This window comes from Poecile atricapillus, chromosome 18, assembly GCF_030490865.1.
Source record: "Poecile atricapillus isolate bPoeAtr1 chromosome 18, bPoeAtr1.hap1, whole genome shotgun sequence".
Classification (NCBI taxonomy): Eukaryota; Metazoa; Chordata; class Aves; order Passeriformes; family Paridae; genus Poecile; species Poecile atricapillus.
This window is the reverse complement of record NC_081266.1, coordinates 2,990,486-3,011,674: the sequence shown is the minus strand read 5'-3', so window position 1 is coordinate 3,011,674 and position 21,189 is coordinate 2,990,486. Positions and strand designations below refer to the sequence as shown.

Here is a 21,189-nt window from a genome sequence, read left to right as displayed (position 1 = left end):
TCCTTGCCTAAAATCAGCTGCAAGTAGGGTATGACACTCCCCAAAAATGCAGGGCCCGAGCTCAAGTCCATCTGCTCAAGCTGGATTGATTGGAAGTAATTAATGTATGTGTATTATATTATTATTTGAAGCTAAAATCACCTGGACTTCAAAGAGGATATGATCTAGCACTGGGTGTGGGAAAATTGAAAATACACCAGCTGAGTGTAGCTAACAGTAACTGGGTTTTGCTATGAAATGTAAGCAACAGTGGTCTCTTCAATGTTTATCAGATTTCCCATGCTCTGTTATTTTTTATTTCCCTTCCTTTTATTTTTATTTCCACTAGTACTCAATTTATCGCATAGTAAGAGCAAATATTTTAGTAATAGTTGTGTCCATAGCGTGTGTTTCAGACTTTGCATAATCAATCAGAAATGAATTTTCTGTGGTTATTTTGGGGGTTTTGTTTTGTTTTCTTTTGGGTTGTTTTTTTTTGTTTTGTTTTTTTTAGAAACTAATTTACATTTCTTACTTTCAAGGATCAAATAAAAACCAACTCCCACGGAGAAACTCCTTCACTGGATATAAGCACCACACTGTAAAAATTAATGAAAAACAAAGGCACTGGTAGTGCTGGTAGGAAAGGGAAGGCACAGTGATCAGCTGGATTCTGATGATGTAATTTAGCCTCTAAAATCTGTTGCTCTTGCTAAACCACTCGTGGTGACTCACTACAATTCACAAAATTAACAGAGCCCCACAAGTGAATCGTGCCCTTATGTTAAAACACAACTTCCCTTGTGTTACACTGAGTGTAACAGTCTAGAATTCTACATTTCCTGTTGCTAATTCAAGGCAAAAGGACTCACGGTTTAAGAAAAAAAAAAAAGTAAAGTAGATTTGCATGAAAAAAAAAAAAAAAAGAGGAATTTAATTTTATGGGCTTCCTCTTACCCTGGAAAAAACTCAGTGTTGTCTGGTTCGTGGAGTTTTCATCCTCTGTCCCTCCCTGTTCCTATTTGCATACCACAAGAAATGAAATAAGGAAAAGTCTTGCCAAGTGATTTGTCAAGGTTCATAAGGGAGAATAACTGCTGCTTGGTGTTCTAAGTCCCAGCCTAGTGATTTCTTCCTGAAATTTCAATTCTTCAAGAATGTCTCGGGCCCTTCTCTAGTTAGGATGTGATTAAAAATGTATTTTTGTAGTCTCTACAGGGGAGGCATTGGAGATGGATTCATATTCTGAAATTCCATTCCAAGCATCATAAACTCAGCAGTGCTGGTATCCAGGCTGCCTGGAAAAATTATATTATGGCAGCTGCATGTACACACTGTGTTATTTCTAATTCATTCGAGTTCCCTTCCTTAGGATAAATGGCAATTACAGCGGCTCTCTGGCTGTCAGTAGTACATGACACCACTGTCATTGTGTCTGCTGAGCAGTTATTTTAGTCTCTGTTCGCTCCAGAGGTTACACATTTGGTTTCTTCAGAAAAATACACCCAGTGTGGCTTATTCATTAGAACAGCCTCATGCTGCCTCCTGTGCTGAGCCACAGAGCAAAGGCTGAGCAGAGGGAGTTGCATTTCTTGCTGCCACCGCCCTGGCTGTAAGAGCTCTGGGGCACATGTGGGGAGGAGAGGACAAGAGCAGGACAGGGAGTGCCCAGGTGTCAGCTGAGGATGAAAGGGACAGGCGGGAACCCTCCTGCTACCCAGGGGAACAGTCCTGGTACTCCCTGAAAAGCCTCCTGTGGCAGTGCATGACCCTGGCGCGTGGTGGCTCTTCTTACGTTCTCATCATCCTTTCCCACTGCCTCTGCTTCTCAGAAGATGTGTTTCTATTTAAAGAATTAATTACCACTCTATTGTCTTGTCTTGTGTTGTTATGTCACCCTGCAGCAGGTTCAGGGCTGCTGTGTCAGTGACAGATCCCAAGGTGCAGGATGGAGAGCAGCACTTCTCTGTCTCAGGTCTCTGTTTTAACAGGGAGCAGGGAGAGCAGAGCCCAGCTCATGAGACATCCTTGTTGTGTTGTAAGCCTTGCAGGATTGAGTTCTTACTTTTTTGGGTAAATTGTGGTTGTAATACAGCTTTGGTCTAGTTAAATGTAGCCCTATTTGCCTGAATAAAACCAGGCAACTTCACACGGGCAGTGTCTGGGCTGTCCTCGCTGACCAGGTGGTGCAAAATGGCTCAAGCCCAGCTCCTCATCCCCTGCTCAGGTGAAACACCACAAAATAAGGAGGTCAGATGGATATTGAGGAGAGGTTTTGCTCACCATTACCTGATTTACAGTGGTAAAAGGCATCTTTTCTCTGCTGTGATTCCCTGCTGTCTCTGCAGGGCAGGTAAACCACATTACCAGCTTCAAGGACACACCTTTCTGGCACTGAAGACAGCTGCCTCAGTGCCTCCAGCAGAAAGATGGAGCAGGATTTGCTTAGTCATTTCTTCCATGTTATGAGACTGATTCTTCTTGCTTGGAAAATGAAAAATAGCTTTTTTCAGTGGGAATTGTATCAGACTCCTAAAGTGCATCTTAGTAGAAAAATCTATGAAAGCAATGGGTTGCATGAAAACCAACTTGGAATACATAAAGTAGAGAAAGAGGAAGAGAGAATTTATATGTGATGTTGTTTCTCTAACTTGTTTTGGAGCTGGTCAGGAAACTTGCTCTTTTTTCCCTTTGTTATTTTTCCCTTTCTCTTGGAAACTGGAGGAAAAAAAAAAATAAAATCCAGTGTTTTTGACCAGACAGAACTGCAACAATAGTGAATAGTGTCATCAGTGACTGCCAAAAAAAATCCACCCCAATTATTTGTCACTCAAGCATTAATTTGCCACTGAATTTCAGACTGATGGCAATTAGTAAACAGAAAATCTCACTGGCAGTTAATAAACAGGAAGGAAAATGAGCACTGCATGTCAGACCACTTTCTTCCATCACACTCCTTATCCGTGTTTTTTAATTTCATCCCTGATTTAAGCATGGAGCAGGTTTTAATATGTTAGCTAACATATAGTATTTCAATATTTTACAGATCTGCTTCCTCTAAGTTGTTACCTAAAAAAAATCAAGCTGTCTGGCCTTTTTTAGGTCCTCAGTCAGCTGGTCACAATCCTGGAGTACAATTGGTCATATCCTACGAGAACAGCCGTCTGACAATAATGCTGAAACACATGAGGAACCTCATGAGTATTTTTATCAGAATGTGTAACCTGTAAGTCCTTGCATTTGCAGAGTACTGTGAAAACATTAATCTTCAAACAGCCTTTCTGGGAGAACTAATTTCAACTCAAAGTAGTGATAGTGCTGCTCTGTCATGATTTAACAATTGGTTTTTCCCTTTGAGATCACTCAGTATGGTTACAGGTGTGAGACAGATACAGAAACTGGGTTTCCTTAATGGCTGGTAATGGCCTTTTCCAAGAAAACCATTTTTGGTACTGTTTTGGCCCTCTCAGCAGACACATTTTGATAGCAGTCAGACATAAGGCATGGTGCAGCAGCATGACTTTTTGCAGCACCTCAGCCTGGAGCTCTGGGTTGATTATCCAGACATTGCTTTCTAGTCCAGCCTGTCTATGAAGAGGGAAGAGCTCAGCAGAGGGAGCAGTGGTGAATTTTAAGGAGCAATGTCATTTGGAGGTGTGATGCTCAGCTTTGTAACACTGTCAGGAGGCTGAGAGGTAAATGTTGAGTGCTCCTGGAGCCAGGCTACGGGAGGGGAAGCTGGCAGTGCTCCTGCAGCACAGAATTCCTGCAGGTGGAATTGGCTGCTGAGGGTGACTTCAGAGATGGAGCTGGGGCTGTGTGTGAAGTGTGATCTCTCGGTGCAGGAGCGTGTCAGCTGCTCCATAATGAATTCCCTGCCTAGATGTGCTCTCGAATTCCCATGGCTCACCTCTCCAGCAATATCTGTGGCAAGAGAGCCTTTACTTGTCTAGCCTGGGGATTAGAGCATTTATGAGCTATTGTGGGTTCTCAGTGCATACTCTATTCCACCTCCATCCCAAACTGGATTACAATCCTTTTCCTAAATGGGGCCAGATTGAGGGGCTTATGTGGGCACCAGCCAGAAATAAAATGAGGCTGATGGTTTAATTAGTGGGATGAAGCACATGAGGCTTACATAGCTCTGACTGTTTTCTGCTGGCCACTCTGGCTTCTCATTTGCAATTCAAGCATCTCCATTCTGGTCTGTAACATTCAATACTTCTCTGTCCTGAGGCTTGTTTTCTGTGTCCTGTGTGTCACTTTGACAGGTGAGATCAGCCTCTGCTGACAGGCCCAATTTATACAAACTTTACCTTCAGGATGTAGCATAAGACCCTCTTTGTTTTTTGTGTTGAGCTTTCTAAATCTAAGTGACTTTGATAAACTTCTGATAAAGTTCTAATTGGTGGGAGGGGCATATCAAAGTGATTGCCATGCTGATGATATCATTGAGATTTCAAGCAGGTGGTGTGGAGATGCACACAATTTGCAGGTGTTGGAATTAGTCCTTGTTTCTCCTTGTTTCCATCATTGTAAATGTGTAGGTTCCTAACTGTGTTCTTAGGAAGTTCTGGTCATTTAATTAAATGAAAGTAAATTACAGCATACATAGCTGTGTAGTGCAAACATAAAATCCAGGGTTCAGTTCACTTCATTATGGAAAGGGACAGCACAACTTGAAGTTACTGTGTTTCTGTTGAAAGTAGGTAACTTAAATCAAAGCCATTTTAGTGAGTTTGCAGAGAAGTGGTAGGAGTCCCATTCATCAAGACTAACAGTGATTCATGACTTGAAAATAAGATCATTCTTGTGGCAGCCTAACTTAGGCAATCATGTTTTCAAATCCTGGGCTTCCAAATCCTTCCATGCTCATCCATCCATTGTCATCTGACCTGAAATATGAAATAGTGCTTCAGGGTACTGTGATACTGGGCTGCCTTCAGACCAGTAACCTGGAATAGGAAGGTTCTTTATGCCATTAGTAATCTTCTCAGCTTCCCAGTCATATAAATCAATCTTTCTGATGTGTCCTCTTTTCTTTTTCTTTTTCCTTTCCTCTTCTTTTTTTGCTTGAGCTGAACAGGGATTTTAAAAGTATGCCAAGATCATATCTTATTCAAGACATGTTAAAGCTGTTTCAGGTATATTCAGTCTTTTGCAGAGTCTCACTAATTATATTTTAGAGGTTCATCTGTGCAGAGATTGCTATCTTGTTTTATTTCATAATTTATACTAAATAATTTTTGTTCTGCTCTTCCCTATTTAATTTATCTCTATAAAGAGATTTTATGATGTGTTCAGATGTGAAAATAATTGTAGTAGGCCAAATTAATCCCAAACGTGGCTTCACAGAACTGACAGGAATTGTGATAGAGGCTTTTGATCTACGTAAATAAATTTGATTTAGTGTTTGTGCAGGTTTACTTCTAGGAGTTTTAATGGGAAACCTAGATCCTGCTGTGCAAATCCTATATTGATATACAATGCACAAGAGACTCCCTAAGGAGCTGGTATTTTTTATAGCCACTCTCAGGTGTCACACTGGTTCTTTAAGGGAGGAAGCCAGAAGACTGCAGTGCTATAACTTTGCAGGAATTTTTCCTGAAGGGAATTTGCCCATTCACGTGGGGTGTCCTAGAGAAAAAACCTTTGGATCCGTCACATCCACACGTGCCAGATTTGCTGCTGATGCACAACTCTCACCCCTGGATCAGCTTCAGAGTGTCCTCTCCCTCACTGCTGCAACATTTCAGTCATGTGTGAAAAAAGCCAGTCCTGACTGAGGAAAACTCTACCAAAATTTCTGCAAAGACAAACAACGGAGAACAGCCCTATGGATTTTGTGACTGGAAAGGACCATTAATCTGATCTAACCCTCTGCAAAGTAAAAGCTGTATTTTTTCACTAAGGCAATACTTGCAGCCAAGGAAACTGTTTGAACACAGAGATGTTAAGACTGGTTGGTAATGTTTGCCTACAGTTTAAGGCTGTGGGTGCACAATGAAGACAAGTTCTGTTAAACAGATATTTATAAGATACTAAAAATGTTTCAGTCTCAAGATTTCCCTCAGCAATTCATAGGTTCATTTGAATCCTGAGATTCTGTAAGTCAGGTGGCTCACTGCTTCTGCTTATGATTTGAATGGCATCACCACAATTGCTGAGGAAAATAACTTTAAATTCCATTTTCAAATATAGAAAAGCCATGATGCCAATAAAATGCAATTTTCCAAGCGTGTATTACATAACTTGAAGTCAGCTTATTGGGGCACTGCTCGCTCCTCTCAAATACAAACAGTGCAACACTGGGCACTTTATGCATAGGGTTTACAGTCAATATTGCCTTAATAAAGTGAGGCTGGGCTAGAAGGAAACATTTGTGTAGGGGTGAAAACCCTGGAGGCCTGGAGATTTTGCCTCTGGAGTCATGGAGGATGTGGCAGGTGGAGGGGTGAGACAGGGCAGGTTTATTTTTTAAAGACAATAGCACAGTACCTGGCAAAGTGCACTGAATGGTCTTAGGAGGAATATAAAGGAGCCCCAGAGGAGGTTTTTTTTTACCTCTGAAAGAATTTGTTAGCTTAGAACAAGAATAGTCCGATTGTGGCAGCACAATACCCAGAAAAGCAGCAGTAGGCAGGAACAGAACACAGGGGGAATGCTGCTCTACTGTAAAAATGTAGGCTTGTGCAGATGTGGAGATGAATTTATGAACACTGAAATACGTGTAGGTTTTGAACTCGAACAAGTCCAGTTCTGTTCACCTTCATTAACCAACACAGAGAGTGGGAGCTATCCAGAGCCCACCAGGTCTCACACAGGGCTGGCTATGGGCTGGTTTAGCTCCTCACAGGCAGAAACAGCCAGGCTTCCTACTGCTGGGCTTGCTCACTCCTCAAAAAATACCAGAGACAAGAGAAACAACCATTGCTGACATCCAGAGAGAGGTTTCTAGCATATTTCCTTGCCTGCTTCACGGAGAAGAAAAGGGAACAGTGGCTCAGCATTGGCTCAGGAGGAAGCCTGTTTTTGCCACTGACTTCATTGCCATGACTTCAGGCATGCCCTGTTTTCCTAGATAAGCAGCTAAACTTTCAATCCTCACTGATAAACATTTTTACCCATTACTTCTTGTGGACAGAGTAACTCCTCAGGGGTAGAGGGGAGGAGAAACAAAGCCAAGTTATCCTGAACGTCATGCCAGTAAATGTAAAATGTTACTAGAATTCGGGAAAGCATGCGTGGGCGATGAATTCAGAACCAATTTTACAGGGGGAAAATTTGCTGCAAGAAAAATAAACTCCTACAGTTCTGTGCAAAAGTACTTCCAGCTTTCCTTTTATAAAAGCTCTGAAGCTGTCATGTACCACTCCTGGTGATTAATGATTCTGGGATAGCTGATATGTGGGTGACGAATTAGTAATCAGCTTTAGGCTTACACAGACATCCAGCCTCTTTCCATTTCGTGTCCTATGCCATGAGAGTACAAATTGCTTTCAAAAATGTTTGTGAGATGCGATGGTTTAAATGTGCTGGGACGAAAGGTGGAAGCCAATCTTTCCCCAATCCAAAGGGATGAAGTCTAAGCCTGCAGCACAGGGCTATAGGGATGTTCCCACCTACAGTACAGGTGGATTCTCTGCTGCCTTTTCTGGGATTTCTTTCAGCTTGAGCTGGGAAAGGGTTGGAGATCGTTGTTCAGTCTTAGCTGGTTCCCATCGTTCCTCTCATGGGCTCCCTAACTTTTACACTTTATGATTATCCTGATATAGATTTAAATGGAAAATATAGAATACCTGCCAACAACGCAGTGCCTGCCAGTGAAATAAAAAGCCACATTATCCTTTCAGAATATTATGAATGTGTACTGCTTTCCTTACTGCAGCCAACAGGGATGGGAATGGAGGTGCACAGGTAGGCAAGGCAGGGATGGAAAACAAGTGGGAAAAATATCACTTTGAGCTGAACAAAGTTATCCAGAGAGTATCAGTAGCAGAATTAAATCAGCAGCTTGGCTGACAGAGGGGAGGTAACATTCAGGTGAAGTTCTCCTTAGTCTGGCACAGGAAAACAAAACAAAAAGCCATAGGAAAAAAGCTCTCATACTAACTATAGCTTATAAAGCATTTGTATTTAATTTTATATTCATAGAAAATTCTTTTGAAGTGAAAGGAAATTAGCTCTGATAAGCTATGTTCTCCTTGAGACTCAAAATTAGCTGAACACCTCTAAACAAAGGGTACTACAACTCAGCAGTAGTTTAAATTGGAAAGAGATGAGGTCTGTTCTTGTGGCACAGGGATTACTGTTGGATTCAAACATATTTGTTTTGAAAGGTGTTTGACAAATATGTTGTACAGAAAGTTCTGTTATTATTTCTTGTTAAACACTTTAATCTGTCACAGTCACAGTACTGCCTCAGCTCTAAATTCTAACTGCTCATTTTTAAGTAAGTAATTCCCTACATAGTTGATATGTGTTGAATAAGAAAAAAATAAAAAAGACAAGACAACAAACAGTGAGTTCTGTTTAATGATATGAGTGATCTGGGAGATGAAGGTGAACAAAAATTAGATTTGCCACTGGTTGCAAATGAAGAAAACATTAAAAATAATAGTGCAGACAGAGCAAGATCAAGAGAATAAAAATAATTTCCAGAACCCTACGACCGGCTTAGACAAATGAAAAATATTTCCTCAGGGAGGGAGAGATCTATATCCCAGAGAAATGGGAAGATAAAACAAGCCCATGGTGAGACATGAGGTTGCTACAAGAGATGCCAATGAGAAAGGCCAGATCCTGGTGTCATGGGGCAGAAATGAAGTAGTTCATCTTTATAAGGCTTTGATAATAAACTATTTCTCTCAGGATGTTTTCTTAACTAGAATACAAGTTCAAAGAACAGTTCTCAGTAGGGTTGCTGGGGAGTGATTGATTCTTCAGGAGTGATTTATTGTTACTAAAACTTAGTTAAGGACAGACTAACAAGGACACGAGTCAATTGTGCAAATATTTAAGGGAGAAGACAGGAAGGTTCAAGAGGAATTATTTAGAACATTGAGCAAGAGCGTAAGTAGAAGTAATGAGAGCTAATTAAGGAGCAGAAATTGCAAGCCTCATATAATGAAATGCTTTCTTACACAGGGAGATGGCATGCTGTAGAATAATTGAAGGAAAAGTGCAGAGAGATTGTACAGTTGGAGAAATTAAAGATAGGCACATACAGACTTTTGTAACTAATTAAGAAATTGAGAAGAAAAATAGTGCAGAATGAAGACACAGATCACAATCTCACTGTTTCTTTACACATTTTTATATTCACTTACTATCTGGGCCCAGGCAAGGAGAGAAAAGAATTTGTATGTGGCAGAGAGATAGAAACAGAACAACAGCCTCTGCTTGTGTTTCTTTTCTCAAAGGCTAATTTATTTTCATGCCCTCTAACAGGCAGCAGTGCTCTTAATCCTGAGTGATTTCAAAAAGAAAGTGAAACGGGGATTTGTCTTAAGTATTTGTTCTCCTTTGTGTTTTATTCAAAAGAAGAAATTCTGGGATCTATGTTTCTAAGGGTCAAAACAAGATCATTCTTATCTCAGCCAGTGTCATAGACTTTGTGACTAAATGTTCATCTGAAAGTAACATGTTCCAAGCACAGCAGTAATACAAGGCTGAAAGCAGTAGAATTTAGTTTCCTTATGGGCTTGGTGGTGATTCTGAAATAAAAGCTTCTAAGACTTCTTTATGAAATCTACTCTCTGCATTCTTCACCCTGCACCAACATTGCTGATCCACAGGATAATAGAGCATGACTGAGCCTTGATTCTTGATTTCTCTCACCTATTAGAAAAAAACAAACAAAAAACCAAAAAAAAACCAAACCAGTGGAGTTAATTGTCTCAAAGATAACAATGCAAACACATTGCCTTTTCTTTCAGAAAAAAAAAATCTATGTGATTCTCACTCAGCTCTTTCACTGGGAGTTGTATGTTTATTCCATACATTCCCACTTCTGTTTTATATTCTTTTTTTCAGCCTTGGTAACTTTTTTATGCCCTCATGGTGCCACGTGGAGCACACAGTGATGGAGTCCCAGGCATCAGTGAAGATCCTGTGGATGTACAGACTCTTCCCCATTCCATTCCATTATATTATTTTATATATATTTATATTTATTATTTACATTTACATTTACATTTATATTTATATTTATATTTGTATTTTATTGACATTATATCAAGTTGGGATTGTGTCTCTCCTTATCTTTTTGTGGATCATCAGGACAATAAATTATTCTTTTTAAATGGGTCATCAGAGATACATTTCAGTGCATTTCTTCAACTTTCTGGTTTCAGAGCACCATAGAAATAAAGGCTTGAATAAAGGGAGAGAAGCCCATGTGAGCTTCTGGGTATCCTAGGCCAGCTTTCATTTTATATAATTCATTTAAGCAGAGGTAGATGGGCTGTTCTCTATAAATGACTGAAACAGATGAGAAGCATTTTGCATAATTCTTATAAAACTCTGGGTCTTTTGGGATCCAGTCCATTTTCCAGAACCATCTCCTTTAAAAAAATTAAAAAAACAAAACCAAAAATTTGTTTTTTTAAAATATTTAACAAATAATTCCTGCTCATTTTGAAAATCCCAGTATCTCTGTGCCTTGGGATCAGTTTGAAACTGAGATGCGCTGGAATCACATTTCCATCTCATTGTGATGGATCACCTGCCTGACCACAGCTGTTTTGAACACCATGAATTATCTTGCCTAACCTCCAGTGGTCACCCCAGAATGGACCATTTTCCCTCCAGTTTCTGGTTCCATACACACATTTTGTCACTGGTGATGACACAAAGCAGCAGGATCAGCACAAACCAGCTGGGGCCAGGCACCAATGTGGGGGCAATTCAACCAAGCCAAGCCAGGAGATGTCCCCAATATGACAGAGTGAACCTCTTGCTGGTTTCCCCCTTGACAGGGCTACATTTTCCCCATTTGACAGCCAAGACCCCTTGGAAATTGTTGGTTGTTGGTTGACTTTTTAGAAATTTTGTGTCTCAGGACAGCTCTAACCCTATTTTTGCCAGCACAATTGTTCCCCCTCAGGAATGCTGCATAAGCAGCTGTTCCAGCCAGGCTGCTCCAGTCCTGGCCACTCTGCTACGGGCAGGTTGATGAGGATGCTGAAGGTATTGGACATAAGCTATATTTGGATATTCACATCAATAACGTGCATAGAGCATCTTTACATTTTTAGCATGGTAAATGACAAAGCCATCTGGAGGCTCGCTCCGCAGACGCTGCCAGATTTCTGAAAGGTAGAAAATGCCTGCTCAAAAAAATGCTCTCCAGAATTTCCCTGACAGCAAAATATTTCTATTGTCCTGCATTAAGTTGAGATAAATGCAATTTCTTCTTTGGTTGCCTTGCCACTGACCTCCATGGCAGTGATCTCTGTCAGTGTGTCTTCTGTCTTCATGTACATACCCAGATAACCCCAAAAAAATTGGATCAGGAAATGTAACGAAAAAAGAAACTGCTGCTGAAGAGAAGCAGTTAAATATTTTCAAATTTTAGGTAAAAAAGGCGGTTGTTTGGGGGATGAAAAATGCCATATTTCTGCAATCACTTTTGGCCAGTTGCCTTCCAGTTTTGTCTTGCCAATAGCAGGCAGTGCAGGGTGTACCGTAGTGACAGAGTGGGTTATCTTCTTTTGTAATTATTATTGAATTACTGCGATTGGGATTTTATTTTTAATTTTCTTTGAAGCAATTTGGGTCTATTCTGCAAGAGGAAAATGAAAGTAGCAGGGTAGAAGAGAGGTGTTCATGCTTTGGTATATGCATAGCTCAAAGGAAGAAGAAGGAAGGGTCTTGGTACCACATTAATATTTGGGAAGCAACCATAACCACCCGTTTTTCCTAATGTTTATATATCCTGCTTTTGAAGGAGCCTCTTGCTTTGTAATACTAATTTCTCAGCTCTGCAAGCTTAGAAGTAGCCCAGAGGATGTTCTCTTTTTCCTGAGGCAGAGGCTATATTTGCTAATTAAGCTGCAGCTTTGACAGACAGGGTTTAGCCTTCCTCTGCTCAGTTACACAGGGACTCAGAGGAAGTGAAAAGCAGCAGCAGTGATGGCTCTTCCACATTCCTTACTGGTTTTAATTTAGTCTAGAGGCAGCCAGTAATTTACAGAGGTTGCTGCAGTGCAAGGATGATTTCTTCTGTGGATTTTTTTCCTAATCCTCCTTTATTGGATAATAATCAAATCCAACTAATGTCTGTATATAATATATAAATATTTTGTCTTGTTGAATGTTTTTTCCTAACCACTTTCTATATTGATTTGCTTTCAAAAGGTGTATGAATATCTTGATATTAAAAATTAAGAAATATTTTGTAGTCCTTTCTTCGCCATGTAAATAAATTCTTACAGCAGTGTATGTAAGAGAAAAACATAAGGATGGTAAAGGATACGAAGACTAAGAGAACTTAATTAAAATTAAAATACCACCTGGGCAGTTTCCATCTAGAATGGAATACTGCAGTGGGAAGAATCACCTGCCATTAATATTGTTCTGATTTCAACATCACGGATTTGCATTCAGAGAATATGTTTATTTCAAAAAACAGAGAGTGCCATTTATTCATTTTGTTACAAAATTGTGCTCTAGAGAATAAACGTAGTGCTGAAGTCTCTCAATGCTATAGTAACAAAAAAAGCCTGGAATGTTGCAGATTTTTTTGAGCTGTTATAGGTGGTTGACATAAAAGTATTACCTGTTGTTGCAGGCAGTCAATTAATTTTATTTACACAATTAGTTGGTTTGTTCCTGTTGTCCCCCCCGTGGTTCTGTGTTGGTTTCACCCATTTGTCAATTATTGTAAACCCTAGCCCCTTTTTCCAGATTGTTCCTCATACATTACCCTGATCCTGCCCCCGAGCTCTATCAATCTATGTAAACCCAACCCTTTGATCCAGCAAGTTCCCTGCTTTTCATCCCTTACTCGAAGCCCCATTGGCATTATGACTGCCGCCCCTCCCACGTGTTATCCCTATTGGCCCCCAACATTGTAAACCCTCCCCCCAACTCCTCCCCTGAAATACCCTGATTGGTTCCTGAGTTTGTACCCTCCCCACCTTAAATTGCGGCGCACAGAGGTGCTGCTCGCTCAGTTTGTCCTACCTTTGACCTTTCCAGTCCCTTCCCCGTCTACTGTTCCTGTCTCCTACAATAAATCCGGTTTCTGGGAAGATTATTGGACTCTGAGCCTCCTCCATTCCTCCACCGAGCATCCACAACGTGCTGAGACCGCAGTGCCTGAGGGCTTAAGAGCTCTGAAGGTTCGGTCTGGGACAAATAGCTCCCAGATCATTCCCCACTCCTGACGCTGCTAGCGGTCAGTGAGGCAGAGCTAGCCTGAGCTGGAAAGGCCGCGGAAGGAGCAGCGTTAACTGGCGCCCAACGTGGGGCCTCTGCAGCCTGTGGAGACCCCCGGAGGAGTCGACCCTGTGGATTACAAAGACTTGTGGGCGGCAGTTACCCCGGTTGTAGCAGGTCGGTTTTTGTCCGGCGGCACTCCCGGGGAAGAAGCGACAACCTCCGGTGTGCAGGAAACCGCTTCTGGGGCTCGGACGCCTTCCACAGCCCAAGTCAGGACCTGGTGAGTTTCCCCAGTGGGGGAAGGAGGGGTGTGTGTGTGTGTGTGAGTCCCCCTTGTGTGTTGTGAATCGGGTCCTGACCCTTATTTTCAGTTAAGTTTACATTTGCTGCTGGGAGGCGGTGGAACTGCGGAGCCAGGGGGGAATCAGAGATGGGCGCATGTTTGTCGGCTCCGCAGAGGGGGATTTTCCTCCAAGTTGTGGGTATCCTCGAGGGTGGGAATCATAAGTTTTCGCGCGGGTTGGTCAAAAGGCTAGTACGTTGGCTGTTCCTGCATTTTCCCCATGTGTCCCCTGAAAATGTTATCTCAGTGATATTTTGGAATTCGGTTGGGTCCAAATTAACGGCTTTGGTGGTTCAGGGTGACAAAACAGCCGCCAAATTAATCCCACTTTTCGTTTTAATTCAGACTGCCTTAATTGAAAGAAAGGGAATGCAGAGGCAGCCAACGCAGCCTTCCCCAGTTTCTTCAGTTTCCCCAGCTTCCCAATCCCCATGCTCCTAAGATGGGGGAGACCTGCGGAGCAACCCGTAGAACGCAGGGCTCCGAAGTCGGCAGCAGTCTCCCTGGCTCCCCAAGCCTCCCTCAGAACCCTTGCCCCAGTAGCCCTGGCCAAGCTGCCGGAGCCCTTACCCATTCCCCTGTTCCCCCAGTTGACAATCCAAAGTTACCCCAGTTTAATAAAGTTAATGATCCCCAGTTACTTTCCCAGAACCCTGCATCCCCTATTTTCCCTTGTCTCCAGTACTCTCCTATGTCTCCCCATGCCCTGCCTGACCCTCAAAATGGCCCCCAAGGGGCACAAGATGGCGGGGACCGCATGGTCGGACCCTTCCCTTGTTCTCCTTCTTCCCAGAACCCCTTTCTTCCCACAAAGTGCAACCCCTTCTTCCCTAGCCCCTCCCTTCTATCCTACCCTGACTCCTCCCACCTCCCCTTGGGTGGTTCCTCCTCCTCAGGGGCGTGCCCCCGAAGTGTAACCTCCCAAAACCCCACCTCTTCCGGCTGCGGCTCCTCCCTCCAACCCTCCTCCTCAGTCGGCCCTCCAGCCCCGCCTCTTCTGGCTCCTGGTTCCCACGCCCCTCCTCCTGGTTCCCACGCCCCTCCTCCTGGTTCCCATGCCCCTTCTCCCAGTTCCCATGCCGCCCCATCCGGTCCCCATGCTTTGGGGACCGGAAGTGACAGGCCTGAGGACCAGAACACGGAACAGGTTGTGATTCCCTTTGCCGCACCAGTCAGTTTTCGAGGAAGGGGAGGGAGGTACCGAGAATGGGAACCCTTCTCCTTCCAGACAAAGAGGGAGCTGTGCAAAGCCCAGGAGGAGTTCAGCAGGAGAAGTGAATATTTTAAGGGCTTATTAAAGGCCACCTTCTCGGCGAACGAGATGGTTCCCCACGATTTAAAAGAACTGTTTGCCTGCCTCCTTTCCCCAGCTGACTATAGGCTGTGGAAACAAAGGTGGAAGAAATCGTTGGAGGCCATCCTTCCTGAGCTGTTGCGCAGCAAGGAGTCTTGCGGTTGACGCAGACGAGAATCCCCTCTCGATAGACCACCTGTGCGGTGAAGGGAATTGGGGGAAGCCAGAAGAACACGCCAGGGTTTTACCTCGGCCTGTCCTAATTAAAATAACAGAGGCCGCTGAGAAGGTATTTAACATCTTGCCGGGAGGGGAACCCCTGACCAACTTTTCAAATATCAAGCAGTCGCCCAATGAGCCCTTTACCATTTTTGTCAACCGATTACAGGAACAGATAGAGAGGCAGGTTGACAGACCTGAGCTGCAGGAGCAGCTTATCCTGGAGATGGCAAAGACAAATTGTAATGACATTTGTAAACAAGTTATTTTCAGCCTGCCTTTGTATCCACCGCCAACCTTGGATGTCCTCATTGATGCATGCGAGAAGAAAGTGCCATTAGTGGGGACGTCCAGGGCGCCATCTCTACCACCGGCGGCCACGAGACCACCGACTGCAGCAATAGCCCAGCACCCGCCAGGCCAACCTCCACCACTGTCTGGAAAACCTCTGCAGTGCTATCGCTGTGGGCAGCTGGGGCATATGACCAGGGATTGCCCTGCCACGCATCCCTGCCCTGGACCTGCGAGGGGCAATATGGGGGGAAAAGGGGGAGAGGGAGTCTTTAATAAAAAAAACTAAAAGCGCGGCGCGAACCTGCCCCGCGTGAAGCAACAAATGGGGCAGGTATCGCGGTGGGGGGGAAAAACACCAACCGGACATGGCCTATTCACTGGACGAGACACTTGGTAACGACACGAGACATCCTCTTCCGGTCCCAGCACTGGACAGTAGTAGCTGTGGACCCGCTGGAGGAAAAGACAATGGACACCGGACGTGACAGTAAGTACATCGCCATCGGGGACACCAAGCACACCCCTCCGGAGATTGAGATTTCTCCGATCACCTTTCCGGGTGGTCCGGAGAACCTCATAAAAGTATTACCTTTATTCAGGCTCATCACAGGTAAAGTGTATTGGCCAAGGAATTCGTTGTTATACAGAGAAATCTTATCCTGCACGCAGAAGCGTATCATTGCCAGTTCTGGAACTTAACTAACTGGATGTTAAAAGAGAATGTTTCGTTCCATTTAGGGCTCAAAGCTAATTAAAGGAGAAAAGAAACAGGATTAAAATATGATTTCTTTTTTTTCTACTCTATAACTAAGCTGCTATCACTACTCTGAACTAGTAAAGAGTTTCTTTTACCCTAGGTATCTGTGCCCATTTAAACAAATAACTAAATTCCCACTGACTGTAGTGGGGCAAAAGCCTAAGATAGTTGGTGTCATCCCTTAAAAGAGAGAAAAATGAGGCAAGGATAGCCAGGTTAAGAACTTATGCTCAGCTTAAATTTTCCTATAGCCATACCAGTTTCATGCTTTTGTCAAAGTTTCTCCTTTCACAGTGTTGGAAATGAATAAATTCAGGTAGTAGAACATTCACTTGACCAGAAATACAAAAAGAGAATGTGGAACAGGAGGGGTTTGCCTGGTCTTTAGCAATGTTCATACAGGGGAAAGAAATTCAGGGGCTGATTTAAAGCAGCAGCTATCTATAAAAAAGAAAAAGGAAGCATAGAAGACAGAGGCACAGACAAAATGAGATCACAGAAAGCTTGTAGTCTGAGACATCAAGAAGAGCTGTATTATAAAGATAAGGGAGTGCTCAAAGACAGCTACAAAGAGTACACACTTCACCTGTCAAGCAATTAAGGGATTACTCCTACCAGAGACTTCAAATGAGACGAGTGATGAAGTTACAGCAATTTCTTAAGAAAACCTCGTAATTAAGTTAAGTGGTTAAGGCTGGGATAGGGTTAACTTTCTTCATGCCAACCCCTATGGTGCTGCATTTTGGATTTTTGACTCAAACAGCACTGACTACACCCCAGTGTTTGAGCTATTGCTGAACAGGGCTTCCACAGTGTCGAGATTTCTGTCTTTCTCACTGCAGAGCAGCCTCCCCATCCCAGTGAGGGGGCTGGGGGTACCCAGGAAGTTGGGAGGAGGCACAAGTGGTACAGCTGACCCCAGCTGGCCAAGGGGATGTTCCTTACAAATGGTGTCATGCTCACAGCTGGGGGGAAGGAGGAAGGGAGGGCATTCAGAATTGCAGTGTCTGTCTTCCCAAGTAACCTCAGAGCTCCAAAATGAAGCCTTGTTTCCCTGGGAATGGCTCTACACCTGCCTGCCCATGGGAAGTGGTGAATGAATTCCTTATTTTGCTTTGCTTGTGTGGGCAGCTTTTGCTTTATCTATCAAACTGTCTTCTTCTCAACCCGGGGGTTTTCTCATTTTGACCTTTCCAGCCCTCTTCCCATTCAACTAGAGGACAACAAGCAAGCAGCTCTTTGGAGCTGAGCTGCTGTCCAGGATGAGCTCACAGCAGTGTGCAAAAAAAAAAAATTCCACCTTCCTTTAGAAAGGGGGAGTGCTCCCAGCTGTGTGTTTGTGCTTCCTTAATCTACCAATCTACTTAATCTACCAATCTACTTAATCTACCAATCTAGAAAAATGGCACACACAGCATGAACTTCTGCTACAGATTTTGTGCCAGGAAATCCTAGTCTAGAGAGAAATAATTGGTGTTTCCTTATAAAATGTTGTTGTGCTTTGTTCGCAGCCTAGAGAAGCAGACTGATGCTCACCATTACTAGATTCTACCAATACTAGATTCTACCAATTACTACATTCTACCAATTACTACATTCTACCAATTACTACATTCTACCAATTACTACATTCTACCATTACTAGAGTCTACATCTACAATACTAGTTTTCTCTCTTGCTTAATCCTCTGGATTCTGAATCTACAGATTTCTATCTGTACCATGAGGTCAGCATTGTTGGTCCTTGAGATGCTGCTGGGTGGTAACTGATGGCCACTGATCAGCTGGAAAATTAAAGTTATATTGAAATAACTGTAAGAACTAACTAATTCACCACAGCCATATAGTCACCATAATAGAAATAGCTTTCAAAAGAAATTACTTTAAGTATATGCCAGTCATAAACTGGCGTAATAAACACAGTGGAATCAAGAATATGGTGCTTCACATCCAATTTAATTTTTTATATATAATTTTTTAGAAATATTGTGGTTTAGGAACATTTTTTAACTAGATCAGATTCCTCTGAGCCCAGTCCAAACTGACCTTGAATGGTTAGAGGGATGGGATACACATAACCTCTCTGGGCTGCCTGTGCCAGTGTTTCACCACCCTCTTTTAAATAAATAAATAAATAAATAACTGAAATAATATTTTAAACAATAATTTTCAGGTTTTTTTATTCAATAGCTATACATAAAAATTATATATTGCTACTGTACAAAATAATCCTATTGGAATCAGCCTACAGTGATTTTTACATTTTCTGCTATCGAGCTCATGAATTCCAATCTGTGTGAGAGGATCAGCATCAAGACCCACCGTGACATCAGCATTGTGCTACAGGGTATATGTAGCAGACTGCCTCACCTGTGCCTCATCTCTTGCACAGTATTCCTTAGTATTAGACAAAAACTCTTCATTCAGTGAGCTTCCTGATGTGTTTTGACCAAAATTTCCAAAAACAGGAAATTTTGTCTCAGACTGCCCTGTAATCTGGCACCCAGACTAAGACAGGATTTATGAAAGTCACAACTTTGTCTGCTTTTTATCTATATTTCAGGGTAGCTAGGAAAGAGTCAACATCTGTGCAGTAATCAGCCTTTTAGGAATCAGTATATAACATGTATTGAGAGAGATATACAAGCCTGAAAGCACAGGTGAAAGATATGACTCCCAATCCTGGTCTCAGGCCTAAGCATCATAAGAGATTCTTATTCCCCTGTCAACCACCCCAAAAATCAAAACCCACAAATCCCACACTTTGCTTTGATATTTTCCAGTGCTTGTAGCACCTTGCCCCCAGAGAAGTTCTAGCCTGAAATACTGAAGAGCAGTGGCTTGGCAAACACTGATGCTCTTTCTTCCTAAGGAAAAGCTGCTGCCTTCACCAGGAATCTTTGCAATCACTGATGGGTTGCCCACTAAGGACATGGGCCTACAGCCTGCTCCGAAGCTAGCCTCCAGAATTCACCCTTTCAGTTTAGGAAAAAAATAAAAAATATACAGTGTTTGTAACATCCTGCTGGGCCCTGCAGGAGGGAGAACAAACACGGCACAAGTGGTTTCTTTTACTAGATATTGGAACGGATACTCATTTGGAATTTTGGTTTATGATTTTGATGTTTGAAGATTGTTTTCCTTGCAAGGATTTGACGGTTGAGTCAAATATCTTTAACTCAGTGAACGAATACGAAACATTGTTAGTCTGGTCGAACTAACAGTCTAACTTGTCAATATAGTAGTTAAAAGGAACACTAAAGTGGTACAAGGTGAGCAAATTTGGGTCTCGCAGGGATTGCAGGACTTTGGTGCGGTTCACCCCCTGCAAGGCGGGGGGGAACGCGTGCCGGCCGGTGCACTGCTCGAGCCCCGGCATCGTCTCGCGGGGCAGCTCGGGTTCGCAGGAGAAGAACCTGGCAGCACAAGGCTGGCAGAACTCGGCCCGGCGCCCGTAGCACGGTCCACGCGCGCGCGGGCCACGCTGACGGGCGCGGGGGGGAGCAAAGTTCGCTCTCCGCGCCCACCTCCGCTTCCCCGCTGGAGCGTGAGCGAGCGCGGGGCGCTGTGCGGGCCCCGTGGTTCCGTGCCGCTTCTCGCGGCTCGCTCCGCGCGGGGGGAGCAGGGGCGTCCGCGCGGGCTCCGCGGTCTCGCGCCGCTTCCCGCGGCACAGAAGAAAGGAGCTCACAGGGCGCGCGCGCGCGAGCGAAAGGGGGGCTTGGGCTCCCCCCCCTTCCCCCGCCGCTTCTTGGCCGGCACCTTGGATGGGTGTGTGGGGGGGGAATGCTCGCCCCGGCCCCGGCCCCAGCTCCAGATCTGGGCTTGGGCTCGGCTTTTACGGGGTTTTTGCGGCCGGCCGGAGCCAGGGGGCCCGGCTGGCCGCCCGGCCCGCGGCTGGCGGCGGCGGGCGGGCGCAGGGGGAACGGGGTTGTTGCTGCCCCTCCCGCCACCGCTTCTCTGCCGGGGGGAGCCGCGCGCTCCGCCGCGTTGGTACACGGGCGATTTGTCACTCATGTTACGGATCTGGTTCTGGTCCCAGACCCGGGATCGGGCTCGGTTTCTACAGGGCTCTCGCGGCCGGCTGGCGGCCGCGACCGGACCGGTTGCCCGGGCTCCCCTGCAGCGGTGGCGGCGGCGGCAGCGGGCAGGGGCGCCCCAGACAGTTCCAGCGGCGCTTCGAACATGGTTTTTTTTCTCTTTTCCATTTTTTTTCTCGGTTTTTTTTCGCCGCTGATGCTGCCGCTGCCGCCGAGGTGGTTTTGCCGGTGGCTGCGGCGCTTCTGTGTGTTCGGGTTTCTCGGCGGCGGCGGCGCCCTGCACGCTGGGCGCGGGGGGGCTGAAGAGAGGGTTTTTCGCGGCCGCGCTGGCAGCTATTTGGGGCACCGGCGGAGGCTCCATGGCGGCCGCTGGCAGCAGTGCCCGCAGCGCCGGTCCTGGAGGGGCCGGCGGAGGCTCCGCGGAGGGCGCAGGCAGAAGCGGCTCTCGCGGCGCTGGCGATGGCGGCGCCTGCGGGTGCGGTAAAGGCAGAGCCGCGCGACTTCTGCTCTGTTGTTGTTTTTCTGCTGGCAAAGCCTGCGCGCCGAACTCTGCGGATGGCGGGCGCACAAACTTTTTTGGGGAGGGAGATTTCTGGCTCACGGACTGCTCCTTTCAAAAACAAGGGTCTGGACTCTTCTGGATGTTAAAAGAAGTAGCTAAACCTTTATTCGATGGCAGAAATACCAACAGGAGTAGGAAGACAGGCTAGCCTAACTCCCTGCAACTCACAACCCGAGGAGCAAGGAGACCTCCCCCAACACAGCTGTGCACAAGGTTATATACCGCTTGAGCCCCAGGGGATGGTACAACTCAGGGTCCAATGAGGGATCAGGGGAGGAGGAGTGAGGGGAGGCGGTTACACTACTGGGAACCAATAGGG

General features: G+C 44.6%; 1 protein-coding gene across 1 annotated transcript in view; it reads left to right on the top strand.

Annotated features, from left to right (window-relative positions):
- PIK3C2G (phosphatidylinositol-4-phosphate 3-kinase catalytic subunit type 2 gamma) overlaps positions 1–21,189 on the top strand; it is a 203,409-nt gene that overhangs the window by 171,838 nt on the left and 10,382 nt on the right. The window contains exon 32 of the mRNA XM_058852977.1: positions 3,082–3,194. Coding sequence (XP_058708960.1) covers positions 3,082–3,194 — 113 coding nt within the window. The remainder of the gene's footprint in view (positions 1–3,081; positions 3,195–21,189) is intronic.